The sequence below is a fragment of the Phyllostomus discolor genome, chromosome 4, assembly GCF_004126475.2.
Source record: "Phyllostomus discolor isolate MPI-MPIP mPhyDis1 chromosome 4, mPhyDis1.pri.v3, whole genome shotgun sequence".
Lineage (NCBI taxonomy): Eukaryota > Metazoa > Chordata > Mammalia > Chiroptera > Phyllostomidae > Phyllostomus > Phyllostomus discolor.
Window position 1 is genome coordinate 62,877,077 of NC_040906.2, and position 18,704 is coordinate 62,895,780.

Below are 18,704 nucleotides of genomic sequence, written 5' to 3' on the forward strand. Positions count from 1 at the left end.
TGTTTCTCATTACTTAAAAACTTCCTTAAATATCTGAGCCAAAGCTGTATTGTTTCTTCTTTGGCACTGGGAACTCCGGCTGGCTGCTGTGGCACCTTCAGGGCTTCCTATATTGCATTATGGGAGGACTAGTGTTTGCCTAACTTCTTTGATCATCTTGCCATTTTTCAGCTCCAGATAAATCACTAAGGAACTTGGACAGATGATTATCCTCACTGATTACTGATACTCAGGACTCCTACCGCTTCTAATAATTCTTGAATATGCTGGTGAACTGATGTGAATAAATACTGGAATATGCTGGTGGACTGATGTGGTAATGACTCAGGAGTTAAGAAGTTTTTATAAACATAAATGCAATATTATTATTTTTTGATTATCAAATTAGAAAACCCTATCTTAACAGAATGGTTATGCTTCTATAAAATGACTTTCTATAGGCAGGAATATCTATATTCTAAGCAAAGGAAAGAAAGGTATTTTCAGGGAATAATTCCAATAAAAGGAAAAACTTTGGTTAGAATAGGCCATTCCCCCTTTATGCAGTTGTAGAAATAGTGTTCTGTCCTATAGGGCTCCACAGCATATTTTAGCTGTAGTATTTTTGGGAACTCTTAACTCCTCAGGGGCAACATCCCACCCAGTTCTCTCTCACTCCTGCTGGACTTCTCCCCTTATTCCAAACTTGTTGCTTTCAAAAGAATTACTCTCCTGTGTCTGGAATTTATCAGAATTCATTAATGGGAGCTAATGAAAAGAAAAGAATATATACATTTTATGGCTAAAAATCCCTAATACCATAAACTTCCACAATGTAAAATGAATTTACTACTTTATCCATTCTATAAATTCAAAATTGAACATACTGGTTTTACTTAAAAAAAAAAAAAAACTTAGATATTCAATTAGGAGGAAAAAATATTTCTTTCCAAGGCTCTTGTATTTGGTTTACCTGGCCCAGTGTTTGTCCTTCGGCTCTTGAATTCCTCACCAAATGGTTATTAGTTGATCCTATGAATGAATGCTGTGGTCTATTATCTGCTTTACTCAAGTTCTGGCTATTGTGGAAACTTCCTGTTTCCTGGTATCCACTGTCGGAATAAGAATTCATTTGTGTTGAACTTCTTGAGTTACCCAACGATCCTGGAGGAATGAAACCAGCAGAAAATATCTTTATTTTACACTTCTGATGCTCATTTAAAAAAATAAAATATTGAAAGAAAATCTAATATGTAAAAGATAATATAACAGACCCTCACTTTCATGGAGGGATGTCTGTTCTGGTGAATAGAGGGCTCCTTGTTCTGGCTCTGTCCTGATGAGATAGTGGTTGGGATGGACAGCGTCAGAAACTCTAGGTTTGTTTACACCAGTGTTTGGCACATCTGTAAGAAGATGATTTTAATTAGCTAAATCTGGACAATAATACATAAAAACTGGCTATAAAGGTTCAGGTATTTATCAGTAACATATTATAATCTTTATGATAATAGAACTCTTTTTCACCTAAACTGTACAATTATTTTTGACTCTTTTCTATATGATGAAAAGTGTTCCATATACATAGCTTATTAACATATTTTGCTAAATTTCATGAATGTTGTTCATTAAATTAATTTACACATTGTATGAAATTAAAATCTGAACACTGACCTTGTTTTCCCTGGGAAAACTCACCTCTCAGGTGACTTCCTCCAAGAGGATTATCAGACTTGAGTGAGAATGGTGCTAAGTATTTAAAAAGACCCTCCCATACCTCCAACTTATGAAATGAAAACTTGCACGGTGTTCATATTATTGATTGGTGATAAAAAAATCTGAAGATTGAGTTATAGCTTTTCATGTCATATTTCATATCAAAAATCAACAGAACTTTGTAGTTTTCAGAGTTACAAAAATGGAAACTATTTCAGATTGCAAACAAAGGAGACTTTAATTTCTTATCCATTTTTTCCTTTTAGTCTTTTTCCAAATGAACACAGACAAATCTAACCTGATCACTGTCTCCTCTAGCTAAACCTGTTTCTCTCATTATCTTGTTTTATTGTCATCTTTAGCATTCTGCCATCTTGTATTTAAAAACAATTTATCTCCTTTCCCCCTATTACAACTTCTGTTTTTTATGCTGTAAATTTAGGTAAAATTTAGCCTTTTCCTAATTTCATTCAAGTATGTCCTCTTTTCTCTATATCTTCAAAATATATTTGCCCATGTTGTGATTATCTTCTAACTCTGTCTTTCCTCAAATCTAACCCTCATGCTGCTATCAAACATTTTTTCCCCACAAACGCTGCTTCCCTCTCATTTCATAGATTTAAATTAAGCTTGCAACAGATTCTGAGTTCAACACAGAATCTGAATGATTTCAATGTCTTTATTTCTCTTTCCTGACTTTTCAAAAACAGATTATTTTAGAGAGAGGGGAAGGGATGGAGAAGGAGAGGGAGAGAAACATTAATTGGTTGTCTCTTGCACTCCTGCAACAGCCCACAACCCAGGCAGGGGCCTGAGAGGGAATGGAACTGGTGATGACCCCTCTGCTCGCAGGCCGGCACCCAACCAACCAAGCCACACCAGCCAGGGCCTGACTTTTTTTCTTTAACTATTTATTAAGGCCCTATTATATGCCAGTCCCTAGGAATGCAGTTATGAGAAAAGATAGGGTGTGTGTGTGTACAGGAGAGGGAGTGGGGGGGGGGCAGGAAATGGATGACTAACAGTATCTGGGGGAAAGGAGCTTAGGAAAAATTTCCGAAAGGAAGAGGTAAGCAGTATGTACTTATTACAGGAGGCCAGCTTCTCCCTTCTTTATACCAAGTATAACTACCGCTCTCCGCTAGAACATAAGCTCAGTGTAGGCAGGAACTTTGATTTGTAAACTGTTGTTGTATGTCAGTGCCCAGGATAGGTGCATAACACAGTCAGCAGGTGCCCAGTAAGTATTTGTTGATCAAATTCCCAGCAAGACTAGCAGCTTCTCTGAGTGCTGAGGCTTTACCTTGCTGTGGTCAATAAAGTTTGTCTATGTGAAGGGAAGTACAACTTTCAGGCAGTGCTGATCAAGCTAGTTTGGAAAGTGAATACAAGCTTTATGGGAGAACTTGGAAATCCTCCTATACTCTAACCCTTCAACTTGATGTCAAACTATCCAAGGTTTTGTTTCCTAGACTCCAGAAAGATGCACTGACATTCTTAATAGAGGATTTTAACAACCTATCTCCTGATTTACCATTTGATGCTGTGTCAGTTCTGAATTCTTAGTTTGGAATTTCAATAAAAATTACAGATTGTATATAGTTTCCCTGGTACATGTTGAAACGTGATCTAAGTATCTGTCAGGTTGATGGAGTGATCTGCTTCATTCAGTCTTCTCTCAAGAGATCCCAGACTTGTAAAAATTATTATATAACAATTCCTGAAGGGCTTTTATTAAGGATTAGGTAAAATACTTAGTTTGCTAGGCTAGAAGACTTTTACAGGGGATTGGAGTGCCTGAAGAGAGCTACACAAGACAGGGCCTGAAATCAGAGCTATGCAGCAGTTCACCTTTTTGATTTCCAGGAATGTGACACTGGAAAATCAAATATGAAACTATAACGGACTATAGGCAGAGAAGGGCCAATGTGGTAGCTTTAAGAGCTGTCATACATGGAAAAAATACACTGTTATTTTCAAAAGAAAACAATGGTTAGCTAGTTCCTAGCTTCAGGTTTAGTACAAGATAAAATCTGGGACACCAATATAGCAGAGCTTTTGGCTTGGAAACACTAGGTGGCATGCAGTGTCAGAATCTGAAAAATTATTACCATGGAAACCGGAAACCATTAGTGTGTGTATGCCTCCATCTTTTATTTTTAAACTATAGGGAGCTATTATTTAAATACAGAAAAAGAAAGAGACACCCTAAAAATCAGCAATTGTGTCTCTTCATCCAGTAGAACATTTTCTCAGAACCATGTAACAAATAATTGTGCTCATTTAAACTCTTCTTTAGGAGAAGCTGTTTAAAGTAATCATAAATAGAAAGCACAAACTGTGACATACACGACTCTATACTGGTCATTCTAATAAAACTTCACAGAACTAGTGCTGCAAAAAATACAAAAACAAACAGATCCCCCACATAATATAATCATGTGTCCTCCAGATGTTAGTACCTGCTTCTTAGATTTTTAAATGCAATACCTCAGTAAATAAAATATAGAAAAGGACATTGAGATGGTTAATGAGGACAGTACATTACTAAATCCCCATGTCCCCCTCCCCCCAAATCAAATTTGAGGATTTAAATAGCTGGGCTTACAGAACAGGCATAGACTTTGTGTTTTATTATGAGTATCATGTTTTGCTGTGTATAATGCGTACCCACATTTTTGGCCCAAAGTTTCAGGAAAAAAATCTTTCGTTTTAATTTTTTAATTCAATTGTTAATTTACTTATATTTAGAAACAAAAGTGATTATCATACTCTAGGGTATTATTTTACATATAATATTGTTATTGCTTCCTAGAGTTACACTTTTAATTCATAAACAAATAAAAATTAAAAATATTTATATAGATATGGAATTAGCACGACCCACATATTTTCCCCTCAAAAATTTGGGGAAAAAGTGTTCATTATACATGGCAAAATATGCTATATATAAAAGTTTTAAAAAGTTGATATGAGAGATTTATTTAGTGAAACAGCCAAATTCTATACTATGAATGAAGTCTTCAGTCAGTTTTCTGCCCAACAATAATGGGCATCTGCTAAAACAAAAAGATCCTGAAGTCTCCTGTGCTTCATTAAAACTAAGTTAAGCTGTTTTCAAAATAGTTTTACTGTTATTTACTGTTTCTTTGAAAACTTATAATTCACAAATTCTATACACACACATAAATGTATGTACACCCAACCACCACACCTCAGATAAACAGAAGGCTAATTTCCTAATTACCAAATAAAGTGCTCCTTGCTGTAGTATGGTAAACTCACAATTATCAGTAGTATGGCAAGGCTCACAATTATTAATGATGCATTATTTATGCAATTTTACTTTAAAATAAATGTCTTTTAAAAGCATCTGCTATGTGGAATGCAAGAAGACACTAGCTGAATTTACTAGAGAGACTACAGATAGAATGGTGTTAATCACTTCGCAATCAATGCTATAACTATAATTAAATAGCTAGCATGTTATAGCACAATCACAACATGAAATCAAGAGACATTTTTATGAGTAAAAATGACAAACATAATATGAATGCTACTTCTTTGATCTGTATACCAAAGAACATATGTTCCTTCTTTAAGAAAATCACAAACATGTTTTCTGGAACACCAGAAATATACTACAGGGCATTTTCAAACATCAAATTAGCATCTTCCACGAAAATGCATGTCTAAAAATATAGAACTTGAACAAGCTTCAAGGTACAATGAAATAATCTCCATCTGTGTTTAAGACTGGAAGATTATTGGAAGCACAGCCCTTCTTGCCTGTTACATTTCATCTGATTGCCCCAATATTTAACAACAACAACAAAAAAGGCAATTAGGAAAAGTAGGTTGCAGTTAACAAAAATATTAGTGGGCAAGGAACAATAATGAGTATCTGGTATGTACCTCCTAAATATATATACCAAGTCTGAATAAAAAATGCTCAGTAAAAAGTCTAAAGCCTCTCTAAAGAACTTCAAATTATATAAAATTATAGAGATCTGTACTGTGTGTAGAATCACCATGGAAACAGGAACCTAGAGATCAGTAAGGAGAGTTTTAGTATATACAACTCTGTAGCTAGTCTTTCAGTCCAGATACTGTGACCTTATGTGAAAAATTCTCTCATTGTTTGTGCCTGTCGTGAGTTGCTACACTGTTAGAGATTTGCCCTTACATAAAAGACAGTATAGTGTGAGTTTTTGCAGACTCTTGGGATGGTCATAGCATGCATCATAAAGGCAAATGGATAGTCTTGTTGACAGTTAACTCATGAAGGAGTCTGCTTTCCACAGAGCTGTGGCAATACTGTAGTGTGTTCTATGGCTAAGAAGTGTAAGTGCTGTGCCAAATCATGAAAGAACTAGAAGATGACTCTGAGAAAATGTCTCTTCAGTAACTTCTTTGACATACAAACAAGACTCAGGTAACCTACAGCAGGTAACTTTTTACTGGAGGGAATGAGATTAGAAAAATACTGTTTCAGAATGAAAATATATTTATAGTGATGGGAACATAAAGCATAAGAACATTCTTTGGCCTATAGAAGATATAGACAGATATTGACTGATACTTTAAGAATATTACAGATCTTTGGAGATTGTTAGATCAAATATAAACTACCTACAAACATCTGATATTGTTGAAATATTGCGTTTTAATGGAAACAAAGACAAGAGGCAGAAGACCATATTTCCTGCAATAATTTCTAGTCTGGTTCTCTTGAGTATACCTAGGTTCTTGGGTTTTAGATATGTTTATGCTATCTTTTTTTAAAAAAGATTTTATTTATGTAATTTTAGAGGTGAAGGGAGGGAGGAAAGGGAAAGGCAGGAACATCAATGGGTGGCTGCCTCTTGCATGCCCCTACAGGGAACCTGGCTCAAAACCCAGGCATGTGTCCTAGACTGAGAATAAAACCAGTGACCCTTTGGCTCACAGGCAGCACTCAATCCACTGAGCCATAGCAGTCAGGGCTGTTTATACTATCTTTTAAATATTAACACAATAGCTCTAAAATTTTTACTCATGGAGAAAATGTTATATAAAAAACCTAGGAAAATAGAAACCATTAATGAAGTATATTTTAGTTCACTTGAAACATTGCTTTAAACAGTCTACCTTGAAATCCACTGTGAAAGCTCATATATCTGGATTCAATTTCATAGTTTAAGCAAACTTTTCAACTCTAAAAACTGGAATAAAGTATTTTATTTGATTTCTAACAATGACAGATCTGAGAAATATTTTAGTTGTATATATTACTACAAAGACCTCCTAGTCATAAATATTTTAAAATTCCTGAATTCTATTAAGGGATACAAAATGATTAAAAATAATTTTTGGGAAAAAAATAGTAACTTTCACAAATAGTCACATTAAAATGAATTTTTACTAATTATTTTTAGTCTGGGTACTAATTAAAATGTAGGTATCATACATACCTTAAAAAATTTATATTCTCTATCTGTAAGAGGAAAACTTAAAAAAACAATGAGTTCAAAAGTCACTGGTCTATGGAAAATTAGTGCTCAAAAGTTACTCTAAAATATTTTTTTCAAAGATGTATTCTATTCCTTTTAGGAAAAATGTTACTAAATATAGAAATGATAATATTTCATAGTAGGAGATACAAGACAGATTCCTTCTATTAAAAAAATTAAAACCTTCTTTAAAAAAAACTGTACACATATTTACCATCGAAAGAAATGAATGATCTTCTGAAACTAGGTTTCTCTATAATTTTCTACTGAATAATCTATTTTGGTAAAGATCATCAAGCCTAAAGCTAAATGCAGTCTAACTCTGGCATAATAAAATGTGGAGTTATAGATGGTTGGCTTTCTGATAGTCCCCAAAGGAACAATCTTGAACTGAGGAAGTGTGGCTTGGTGTGTTGAGAAGGTGGTATTAGAAAAAGTGGAGCTTTCTGACTTGACAATTTGTTTTATTTTTAGATAGTTAATAGAATATTTCTTCACATATCACTAAAAGCATGAGAAATTTTAAATATTTGACATGTTTGTATCAAACATAAAATGTTAAAGGCTAAAACTAGATATTTGATTTCATAAAGCACTAACCCATTTAAGCTTTTTGGGGATGTGTTGGCATATCATATGTAAATGGCTTAGAAACATTCACATACAAGTTTGCTAAAGCAAAATGCTAGTATTCTTATTTGGTAGCTGCCACCTATGCACAAACCCAGTGATAAATGTAGAGTTCTAAATAAACTACCAGAAAGACCGATGCCCAGCATGTTGTAGATAATTTTGTTCTATAAGAATTCATTTAACAAAATACCAACTTTGTGGAAATACAAATTAAATTAACATCCACTAGCTGGGAAACTCATGTCGTCTGTCACATAGCTGGCCTCATCTTATGCTAGGGCTGAACTTCAGAGTAGTTTGTTGGCTTTAACACATGTCACTCTGGTGTACTATTTTAACCCCAATATTTTGAACCCTTTGTTTAAAGAGTTTGTACTTAGATTTTTAAAATTAAAGTTGTCAAACATATATACAAGTAAAGAGAAAAGTAAAATTAACTCTTTCCCCAGACGGAATGATTATAATATTATGCCATTTTTTATGTTTCATTTATCTTTTTCTCTTTTGTTACAGAATTTTAAAACAGATCCCTCACATTGTCATTTAAACTCTACATACTTCTGTATGTAGCTCCATAACATAAGCACTTCACAAAAATACCATTATTCCATTATGCTATATAATGAGTTCATACCAAATTTTCTTGATGTTTCAGAAATGTCTTTTTTTCAGTTGGCTTATACTTGTCAGGCTGAAATGAGGTTCAATGACTGTTTGAATGTGATTGTTACTTAAGTCCCTTAAACCTAAAAAGATTCCCTTATTTTCATTTTCTTGGCTCACTGAAGAGATCACAATAATAAACTTACACAGGGTGATCCGTACTCTGAATTTGTGTGATAGGTTTCTCATGGTGGCATTTATACATCCTCCAACCTTAATATTTCTTGTAAGCAGAAAGTTAGAGCTAAAAGCTCTCAGGTAAAGCTTTTGTAGTAGGATACTTTATGGATGATACTGTGTACTTCACATCATGTCATATCATAACTTTTACAGTTGCCAAGATTAAACAGCCAATTCAAGTGGAGGCAGACTGGTCTTCCTCTTTTAAGTTTACCATCAACCTTTCTCCTAGAGCAATGGTTCTCAGCCTTCGTTGCACACTGCAATCGTCTTGGTTCAGGGTTGAGAAACTGCTGCTGACTGAGTCCAAGCCCAGATAGTCCAATTCAATCAACCTAAATTGTAGTCTGAATACGAGAAATTTAAAAAGCTCCCAAGGGGATTCTCATGTACAGCTAGGAGTAGAAATACAGAGGTTTTTGCGTACATTGACCATCTTTGCTTGAATCAATTATTTCATTAGGGATGCAAATTGTGATTTTTTCCCCTAATTTTACTGTTCCTTCTATATTTATCCACAGGAATTCTTTTGGCATACTCTAGAAATCTGTATACAGTTAGTAATGACTAGGATTATTTGGTTATCCTGAAATACAATCTGTATAGGATAGACAGATTAATCAAACAGTTAACTCTTCTCTTTACTTACCTGTAATTAAATTAATTTAATTATGAGTAAGGCAGTGGTGCTCACACTGCAGAGCGGAATCACCGGGGGATTTGTAAAGACTGCCGATGCCTGGAGCAGGTCTCAGACTCTTGAACTGTGTAGGGGAAGCCTGGACATCAAAATTTTAACAGCTCTACAGGCAATTCTAATGTACAGCAAAGTTTGGGAACCTCTGGAGATATTTGTACTCAAATTATGTCCACTAGTGATGTTTGTTTTTTGACAGGTGTGAGATGGTACCTCATCATCAATAAATCAACAAACAAGTACAATGGAGAAAGGGGAAACCTTTTGCACTGTTGGTAGAAATGCAGACTGGTGCAGCCACTGTGGAAAACAGTATGGAGATATCTCAAAAATTTAAAAATGGATCAGTCTTTTGACTCAGCAATCCAACTTCTGGGAATATATCTGAAGAGACCCAAAACACTAATTTGAAAAAACACAAGCAGTCCTATGTTCACTGCAGCGTTATTCACAATTGCCAAGATATAGAAGCAGCCCAAGTGTCCATCAGTAGATGAATGGATAAAACAAGTATGGGGTGTTTAAACAATGAATACTACCCAGCCGTAAAAAAGAAGAAAATGTTACCCTTTGCAATAGTATGGGCGGACCTGGAGAACATTATGCTAAGTGAAATAAGCTTATAAGAGAAAGAAAAATACCATATGATTTCACTCATAAATGAAATCTAATGAACAGACTGAACTAATAATAAAAATGGGGACAGACTCATACATGGAAAGCAGGATGATCACCACTGGAGGGGGCTGTGGAGGGTAGCGGGTGGAGGGATTGAGGAAAAAGGAAAAAGGACTCATGGGCATGGACAAGTATGGTGATTGTTGGGGGAAGGGGAGTATAAGAGGATTAAATGGTAATGGGAAAAATGCAATGAAGATAAAAAATTGTATTTTGCTTGTTTTGGTAGTGGTTGTTGTACTTTTTTTTTTTTTTTGACAGAAAATGTATCTGATCATTTTGAGCCAGATATAAAAAGAGAAAAAAGTGAAACTGACAGGACACAAGAAAATTTTATTAAACTCCAAGATCAGGGTGATTTGCAAGCTTCATAAGAAGTAGTCAAATAATATAATTATCACTGGTAATGCTGAAGCCTCCATGGAATATTCTAATTTAATAAATATTCAATAACTATTTCTTTAAATAATTTTATTGTTTTATCTGTCCAAGATTTAGAAGGAAATTTGAAAAACTTTTTTTTTTAAAGATTTTATTTATTTATTTTTAGACAGGGAAGGGGGGGGAGAGAGAGAGAGAGAGAGAGAGAGAGAGAGAGAGAAACATCAATGTGTGGTTGCTGGGGGTTATGGCCTGCAACCCAGGCATGTACCCTGGCTGGGAATTGAACCTGGGACACTTTGGTTCCCAGCCCGCGCTCAATCCACTGAGCTACACCAGCCAGGGCTGAAACAAACGTTTTTTAAAGCCTAATAACTTATTAAAATTTATAACATTCATGAAGATTTACACTTCTATTCCTGGTAACAGAGTAAGCATAGGTAAGTATAGACAGGAACATATACTTGTGGGAACCCATTTGGACCTCAAGAGAGTTGGCATGAAGATCATTTTAAACTGAAAACATTTGAAACTCAACAGATGCCTTCCTGGAGCTTCCCTTGTTTCTTTTTCTTTTTTAATTTTCTTTTTCAACCAAAGTCTACATTTAATACCATTCCACACCAGTGGCTAAAATTAGGGGCTAATATAATAAGGGAGGAGGAGGAGAAAAGGCATCGAAAGGAAGAATGAATTGTTTCTAGGGAACAAATAGGAGACAAGCTAGTTTGTGATAATGTCTGTTTATGCAGGTAGTCTTTTCCAGTTTTTTTTTTTCTTTCTTTCACCAGGTCAGAAAACTCCTCCAGGGGGGGATCTGTGGCAGCCTCACTCTCAGTATGTGGGGCAATGGCCATGGGATGAGGAGATGCAGCAATGAAGAAAATTTTCCCCTTTACTTCAAATATTTAAACTTATTATATTTTAAAAATAAGAAGCATGCCTTACTTTTATAACAAAACATTAAAAAGAGACTCATCAGAGTGGTGATCGGGAAGCTACATCACTGCAATTGTGGTAACACGACTACCATGTCTATGTGATGAAAAAGGCCTAAATATATGGGAGGCTGAACTTGGACTCTAAGGATAATTCAACAGAAGTTTGTATTTCTCCTGGTATTTAGAAGAGAAACACTAAGGAATCTATAGTAAAATTTTGTCATGTATATAATTTATAGCTATAATAAAAACAATCCAAAATCCTCAATAAAATAATAGACTTTATACATAATCTAATAGTCTATTTATAAACATAAATAGCATGAAGTTATACATAAACATGTATAACTTCTTCCTGTAGCTATTTTATAAATTCAGTATATTTCTACTGAGGCATAAAGGGTTCCCATTTAAGTTGGATTCTTATGATGTGTTGATACTTTTTTGTGTTGTAAATTACTTGTTCCAGATGGAGGAAAAAAAGACAAATAAATTGACTTAGGGCTAGTCTCTCATCATTCATGTTTAGTAGTAGTATTATTTTTTTAAACCTACCTCAGTGGAACAAACTTGTTTCTACACATTTTAGAAACAAAATTTAAATACATAAACAAAATACAAAACCTACCTCCTATACAGTGTTAGTATATGTTAACTACTGTCAGTATGTATCACAAAATCATGGTTAAAATTACAGCACTTCAATACATATTCTATAATAAACAAATATAGCACTGTGAAATTAAATAATCTCATCAGTTTAAAATTTGCTATTTCATTACAATCTTTTCTCATCTTTCTTCCCTTTCACATATTTATTTTTCAACATCAAATATCTTAACTGCATGTAATTGTTACAATTCTCTCTCTTATGCACTACATATCCTAAAAGACCCAACTAAGTCTATTGATCCTTTAATGCCTTCTGGGTCAACCAGAAATTTCCCCATTTATGCTCCTGTGTCCTTTGATAACTCACTGCTTTATTAGATACTGTCATCTTTTTATCTCTTCAATTTCTTATCTATGAGTAGTAATTCTCAATTACTTAAGTTACATTAATTTCTGCTCCTGCAACTATTTTCTGAACACTCTCTTGAAGTGAAAGTGGGCCCTCTCTGGTCTGGTGGGAACAGACAGTGCTCAGCTCTGCAGGCTGCTCTTCCTCCTCATCTACATGGGAGGTGGGGGGAAGAGGGAGGGGCATCTTCTCAGGCTGATGCCACTCCCACCTCTTATTTTATATATAAGTCGCCAAACTGCTTGGGCTCTAGTAATTTTTTCCCTGGAACAGAAATACTGTAAAATTGTGGCAAAGTTCACTTTACAGGATATGGCTGGAGTATTTAAGCAACAACCAATGATAACTTTGACAAAAGGATTCAATATATGGCTTCAACAGCTTCTTCCTGGTGGTAGCACACACTATGTATGGTTATTTTTATGACTGCATTGGTATGCTTTTTCTTTTCTTTTTTAAATTTTATTTTAATCATTGTTCAAGTACAGTTTTCTGTCCTTTACTCCCATCCCAGCCCACCTACTCCCCCCCCGCCGTTTTTGTCCATGTGTCCTTTATATTTGTTCCTGTAAACCTTTCCCATTTTTCTTAAATGGTATGCTTTTTCTTAAAGAGAGGTAAGTCCAAGGTTCTTTCTTTAAAAGATATTCTGCACAATGTTTTCCATCATGAAGAAGTATAATTACATGTGCATATATTTGCATTCTCATTTTCCTCAAGACCTATTATTATAATATGTATTATAATACATATTATAATATGTATAATAATAGGTCTTGATGTCTGTATATGTTTGATTCTGCTGTTTATTTTTATTTTTTATTATATGTCTTCTTAAAAGCTACCTCAAACTTTGGTGGAACATAAGAGATTGTACAAATACATAAATTGTTGAGATATACAGATATGAACCTGGGAAAATGGCACACCAATAAAAGAGGGGGAAAAGGAACACTGAGACAACATTCCCTCTTCACCCCCTCTTAGAGAATATGCATGAAAACACAAAAATGCAAGTTTATAAAACAATGCAAGGCTAAGGAAAAGACTAACCCAAAACAAAAAATGATACTCTCTCTTATTCATAAAAGACAAAAAGACGTGCACGTATGTTTTTAGAGAGTACGTATGCAATGCTGATAAGCTACACAATGCAGACTAATGAAGAGAGAAGGCTACAGGAAGGCAAGGTAACAACAGAGAATAAATGGGTCGAAACAACTAACTTTATTACTTCTAGGGAAGCTTCTCCTTAAGTCTCCTTCCCGGTTAGCCTAGGATAATAAAATGTTTATAAAACGAACAGTTTTCCCCCACAATTTGGGAAGTTCTCTCTTTGAGCATCCAAACTTAAAAAGCTTTGGTTATTTTACTTTCAAACACCTTCCTATTCCTAATACAGGTTAAAAACCAACCAACCAGAAAAAAACAAGCAATCTGATTCTGTTGAACTGAGCCAGAAAGAAATGAAAATCTTTTTGGCTTAGGGCAGCCTGAGCTCTTGGAAAATGACTCTAAAGGAAGTTAGGTCTTTAAAAACAAAATTTAGCAGGTGGTTTCATTTTCTGTCACTTCAACGAAATGTAACATCATGAAAACACCTGAGTAGGTAGGGCGGTCTCCCAGGTAGTGAGTGATTAAACCACTGCTCCATTAACAATTCACCTTACTGCAGACAAGCTTTAAAGCACTAAGCTTTTCAAGACAAAACTGTAATAAAAAAGACAGAAAAATTTACATGTAAATGTGCAAAATATTGAAGGAAAATAAGGAACAGTAACAGGCCTTCAATCGTAGGTCCTTTCATGCAATCTTTTCTTATTTAGGAAATCAAGAAAAGTGAATAATGATGTTTCTTTTGTCAAAACCCAGCCAAAGACAAAGTAGACTGAAGACCTTTTAAGTATATATTTTTTTACATTTAAGTCACCCTGCTTCAGATTGCCAAATTCTAAAAAGGAGATGATTTTCATATTGTATTCAGTATCTCTGCATGCAAAGTGGTAATGAGAATAGTTAAACTTTACAATAAAAGTAGCAGCAAATAATTTTTTTTTACTTACAATCGAACTTCTAAAAAGTGCCTATTACTACTTAGATAAGGAGACATGAAACAAATTAGGTTTTACTTTTATTCATACAATCAAATTTCAATTTTCTACCCTCATAATTATAGCTTATTGCCATGGCTGAAAAAGCAAATCTAACAATAATGACAAAGAACAATTAATAGTCAAAATATTAGAAGGCAGAACAAATACCAGTTGTGATTGTTGTGTTTGAAGGTTAATACACTTCCGCCAACCTCTCAAAAGAAGGAAAGCATAAGTAAATGTAAAACCTGCCAGGTTTGAACAGGAGTTTGGGCAAGAGTATACTCCAACAAAAGGCATGAAGCACAGTTAATAGGTGTGAATTACAAATGTAGCTGTGGTGAGAACAGATGAATTACTGGAGCTGTATTTCCCTAATATTACAGTATTTCAGAAGCTGTTTATACACATACAGACACATGTAATATTACATTTATATATAACATTTTATATATATATTTACTGTGATAGTAATTAGGGAAATGGTGGTCCAATGACTGGAGCTGAGTAAATGTAGAGGAAGGAAGAGCAGACCGAAAGAATGCCAAGTACCCAGACATTTGATTGCCTATCATGTGTCTTCATACACTAAGATCATTCTCTATGTAAATCAACATAATTATGCACTGTGCCTCCCTAGCTTTTTCGGTAGTTAAAAATCTGTAACTGTCCATTCCAGCTCAGTTCAGCCAGGACAGACTGGTGTGGGTTAGGAGGAAGACTACACAGAAAAGCCAGGATGTTTCTGCAGCTCTACTTAGCACTTCGTGGTTCTAGCTGATCATGGAACTGCCCCTGCCCCATCTCCAAAACTACCTGGCCTTTGGCCCCTACAATCCTAGAAATGGTAGGAGCTTCCTGTTATGATCAATCTTCTGGGTGCTTCATCATGCTGTTTAATTCTCCCAAACCTTCCAACCCACTCTTAACTATAACTTCCCCATATCGAATCTCTCATATTCAGCTACCTGGCATGGGCATAGTTTTCCTGGCAGAGCCCTAAATGATAGAGCTATTACTCTTGGCCTACAAAGAACTCTCACCTATCAAACACTAACCCTCCAATAGAAGGGGACAACACAGAAGTATTTTAATATTTTGTAGATAGTTAGAAATATAAATGATGACACTAATGGGGGAATATGAGAAGATCAACCTCATATCCCTTAAGGGAAAGAGAATCAACACAATCTTTTCAGGAATGAAACTTGGTTACATACATTAAAAGCCTTGACAATGTTCCATATACATTACATAATTTTCTTCTTAAAAATCCAGCTTATAGTGCAGATACAATTTTACACATAGGGGAGTTTGTCACAATGTTAAGAGAATGAAAAATGAGAAACAACCTGACAACTTGTACATACTTGTTGTTTTCTTCAGAGCATCCCCATAGACCCCAAGTTTTAAGTGTGCACAGTTATATACTTTCACTAGACATGAAGCACCAAAGAGGGCAAGGATAATTGTTTTAATCATTGATGACTGAGTGCTAGACAACTATTAAAAGCTCTCAGGTAGTTCTGGAATAAGTTAATGATACAGTATTAAAATGAACTTAGAGAAGAATCTTATATTAAATGGTAAATTTTGCCACAGCCAAATAACAAATGCACTATGGTATACTTAGCATTTTTCTTTAAACTAATTTTTCAAATCACTTTTTAATAGTTCATAGCTCTGCTATTTCTCCTGAGGAAAGTTTACATCAGATGACTTTTCACTCAAAGGAATTTCAGTGGCTCTCTAAAATCTGCAGGAGAGGAGTTCAAAGTCCCTGATATGTGCAGAACTCTATAATTTGGCCCATTGTGGCTGTCTAGCTTTTGCACACCTTGTCATCTCCCAAACCAGTTTTAAATTTTCCCTGTGACATTTCTGTTGTCTCTTCTGCCACCTAATGACAGCACCCTCTCCACCAGTCAAGCCCTAGGTTCCAGGCACATCTTCTCTCCAAAGCTACTTCAGAAGCAGCCTGTGCATTTATAAACACGTTTCCGCACATAACACTTATTTGTCAATTAACCACACATTACTAATTCATGGCATGCCCTGCATTAAACTGTTTTTTGTATGTCTCATTAAGTAGCTTTTCACATGTCTATACGTAATCAATGGCTTGAGTAAATACTACAGTTCTTGAGAATACCTTCTTTATAAACAGAAGAATGTCTTGTATGCGCTATAAGTAACACAAGACTCCTGGTATCAGGTTCCGGTAAACTCAGATATGAGGCATTTGGGGATCTGAGTTTTACTCAATTTAAGACCTGTTTAACAAGTGCCAAATATCAAGATATCAACGCCTATTCTATCTAGCATTTATACATTGTTAGCAACATCCTTTACATTCTAAGCTCCACAGGAGGTGATGGGGCCATATGGGTGTTGAACCTATCACTGCCTGACAGGCAATGTGTATAGATAGTACTGGGTCTATGATGTAGCTGCTCAGCAAACACTGAATGAAAAAAGACTAAGACATCAAATATGTGTGAAAGTGGCAAACACTCTCCTTAATTTGTCCTTTATATGAGGTAAATTTAGGGAAAAAAGGAAAAATAGAAAGAAGCTTCCAGAGTATATTAGAAACTACCAGATATGCTACATAACGAAAATGAATTCAGGTAACTTCTGAGTATTAGCAACATTGAAAGAAAAGACCTTGACTTATATAAGTGATTAGCCAACTTTCCTAGGTTATACAATAACCTTTGTGGGGAAATCTCATGTGTTTCCTTATGATACAGAATTTTCTGATATTGGGTAGATATTAACAGTGTTGATGTCCAGTGCTTTATCTTTTTTTACTGTTGAAATATACAACTCTATTTAATTATTAAAAAATTAAGCATATTAAAAACTACTACTTCAAAGCAAAATAGCTCAATATTGTCACCATTAAAGGCTTTGCTTGCTTAGATTAGTTTTACCAAGAGGTAGTAAATTAAAAAAGCAGTCTATAAAGCTACTTTATGTGTATGTATGTGTAAAACATAATGAAGATTTTTTATGTGATAAAAACTCATACCTGTTGATCTCCAAGGAAATGACTTTTCAGTTGAGCTAGAGAAAAGAAAAAATAGCAACATTTACTTTCTTTGTCATAAAATTTAATTGTGGCCCCATTTTGCATATAAACATTTAATTATCACATTTAATTACATTAAGTATACAAACCCCAGACAAAATTCAAAATTACTCTTCTCACTAAGTTAATTACTTAACCTTTCCCATTAATTTGAGACAAAATTGTATGTCTACTTGGAAATTAAGGCAAATTATAAAGTGACATAAGATTCTCCTTGACTGAGGCGAATAAAATAGCACAACTATGTATGATAATCATGGTACTTATATGATGTACTATTGCTGCTTTCTGTGGTAATATGCAAATTATATATACATTAAAACAACATATACATTAAAAAGAACCAAGAAGTTTAAGAACTTCATTCACTTTACTTATTTTCCAAAGAAGCTCTAGATACAATAGACACAAAAGTTAATGGGATCAGTTCAAATTGAATGTTAACTTATAAAAGTTAAATCATAAAACTTTTATAAAAAATATAAGGCTTTCCAAGCCAGGAGAAATTTTTAGCTATACATTTTTCTTGGTTTATAGAGTACCAATTTAAAAACATATCTGTGCCTCTCTGCCCTCCACCCCTTAATCAGTACAAAAAAGCAAGGTGTGAAGGGGACAGTGTGGTAGGAACATAGGAAAAAGAAGCTGGATTATTAAGTATTTACTAAATGCTTTATTACAAGTACCCCACATATATTATCTCCATTATATAATTAAAAAACAACCTTATGAGTAGGTACATTATCTTAATTTTATAGATAAAGTAACTGGCCAAAGACTTATTTATAACCTCAAGAGCTGGGATTCAAACCCAGGATCATTTGATTACAAAGTCAGGGTATCTCAGTACTGTGCTATATGGCAGAACAGCCTGTTACCACATTTTTGCCTTAATATGTACACATAAACAATATGTCTACAAAGAAGTCTAGAAAAATAAAAACCAAAGCAATAAGCAGTTATCTTGGCACAATTCAAAAAATTGTTTCTTCATAAACATTTGTACTTTTTAAGAAATCAGAATAAAACACATACTAAAGTATTTGTGGACTGTTTATTAAATTTAAGGAAAAGATGTGTGACTTTAAGGAAACACTGTAAAATGAAGGACTTAGAACAGAAGAAGGGAACAATCC

The 18,704-nt window shown here is 34.5% G+C and overlaps 1 protein-coding gene across 11 annotated transcripts in view; it reads right to left on the bottom strand.

Moving 5' to 3' along the window:
* PKP4 (plakophilin 4) overlaps positions 1-18,704 on the bottom strand; it is a 255,291-nt gene that overhangs the window by 62,746 nt on the left and 173,841 nt on the right. For 8 of the 11 annotated variants that reach the window (XM_028509729.2, XM_028509727.2, XM_036023445.1 and 5 more), the window contains 3 exons: positions 17,509-17,543; positions 1,254-1,385; positions 953-1,143 (listed from right to left, as the gene is read on the bottom strand). In XM_028509729.2, the coding sequence (XP_028365530.1) occupies positions 953-1,143; positions 1,254-1,385; positions 17,509-17,543 (358 nt within the window). The remainder of the gene's footprint in view (positions 1-952; positions 1,144-1,253; positions 1,386-17,508; positions 17,544-18,704) is intronic. The other 3 variants (XM_036023444.1, XM_036023443.1, XM_028509732.2) reach the window with 1 other exon arrangement.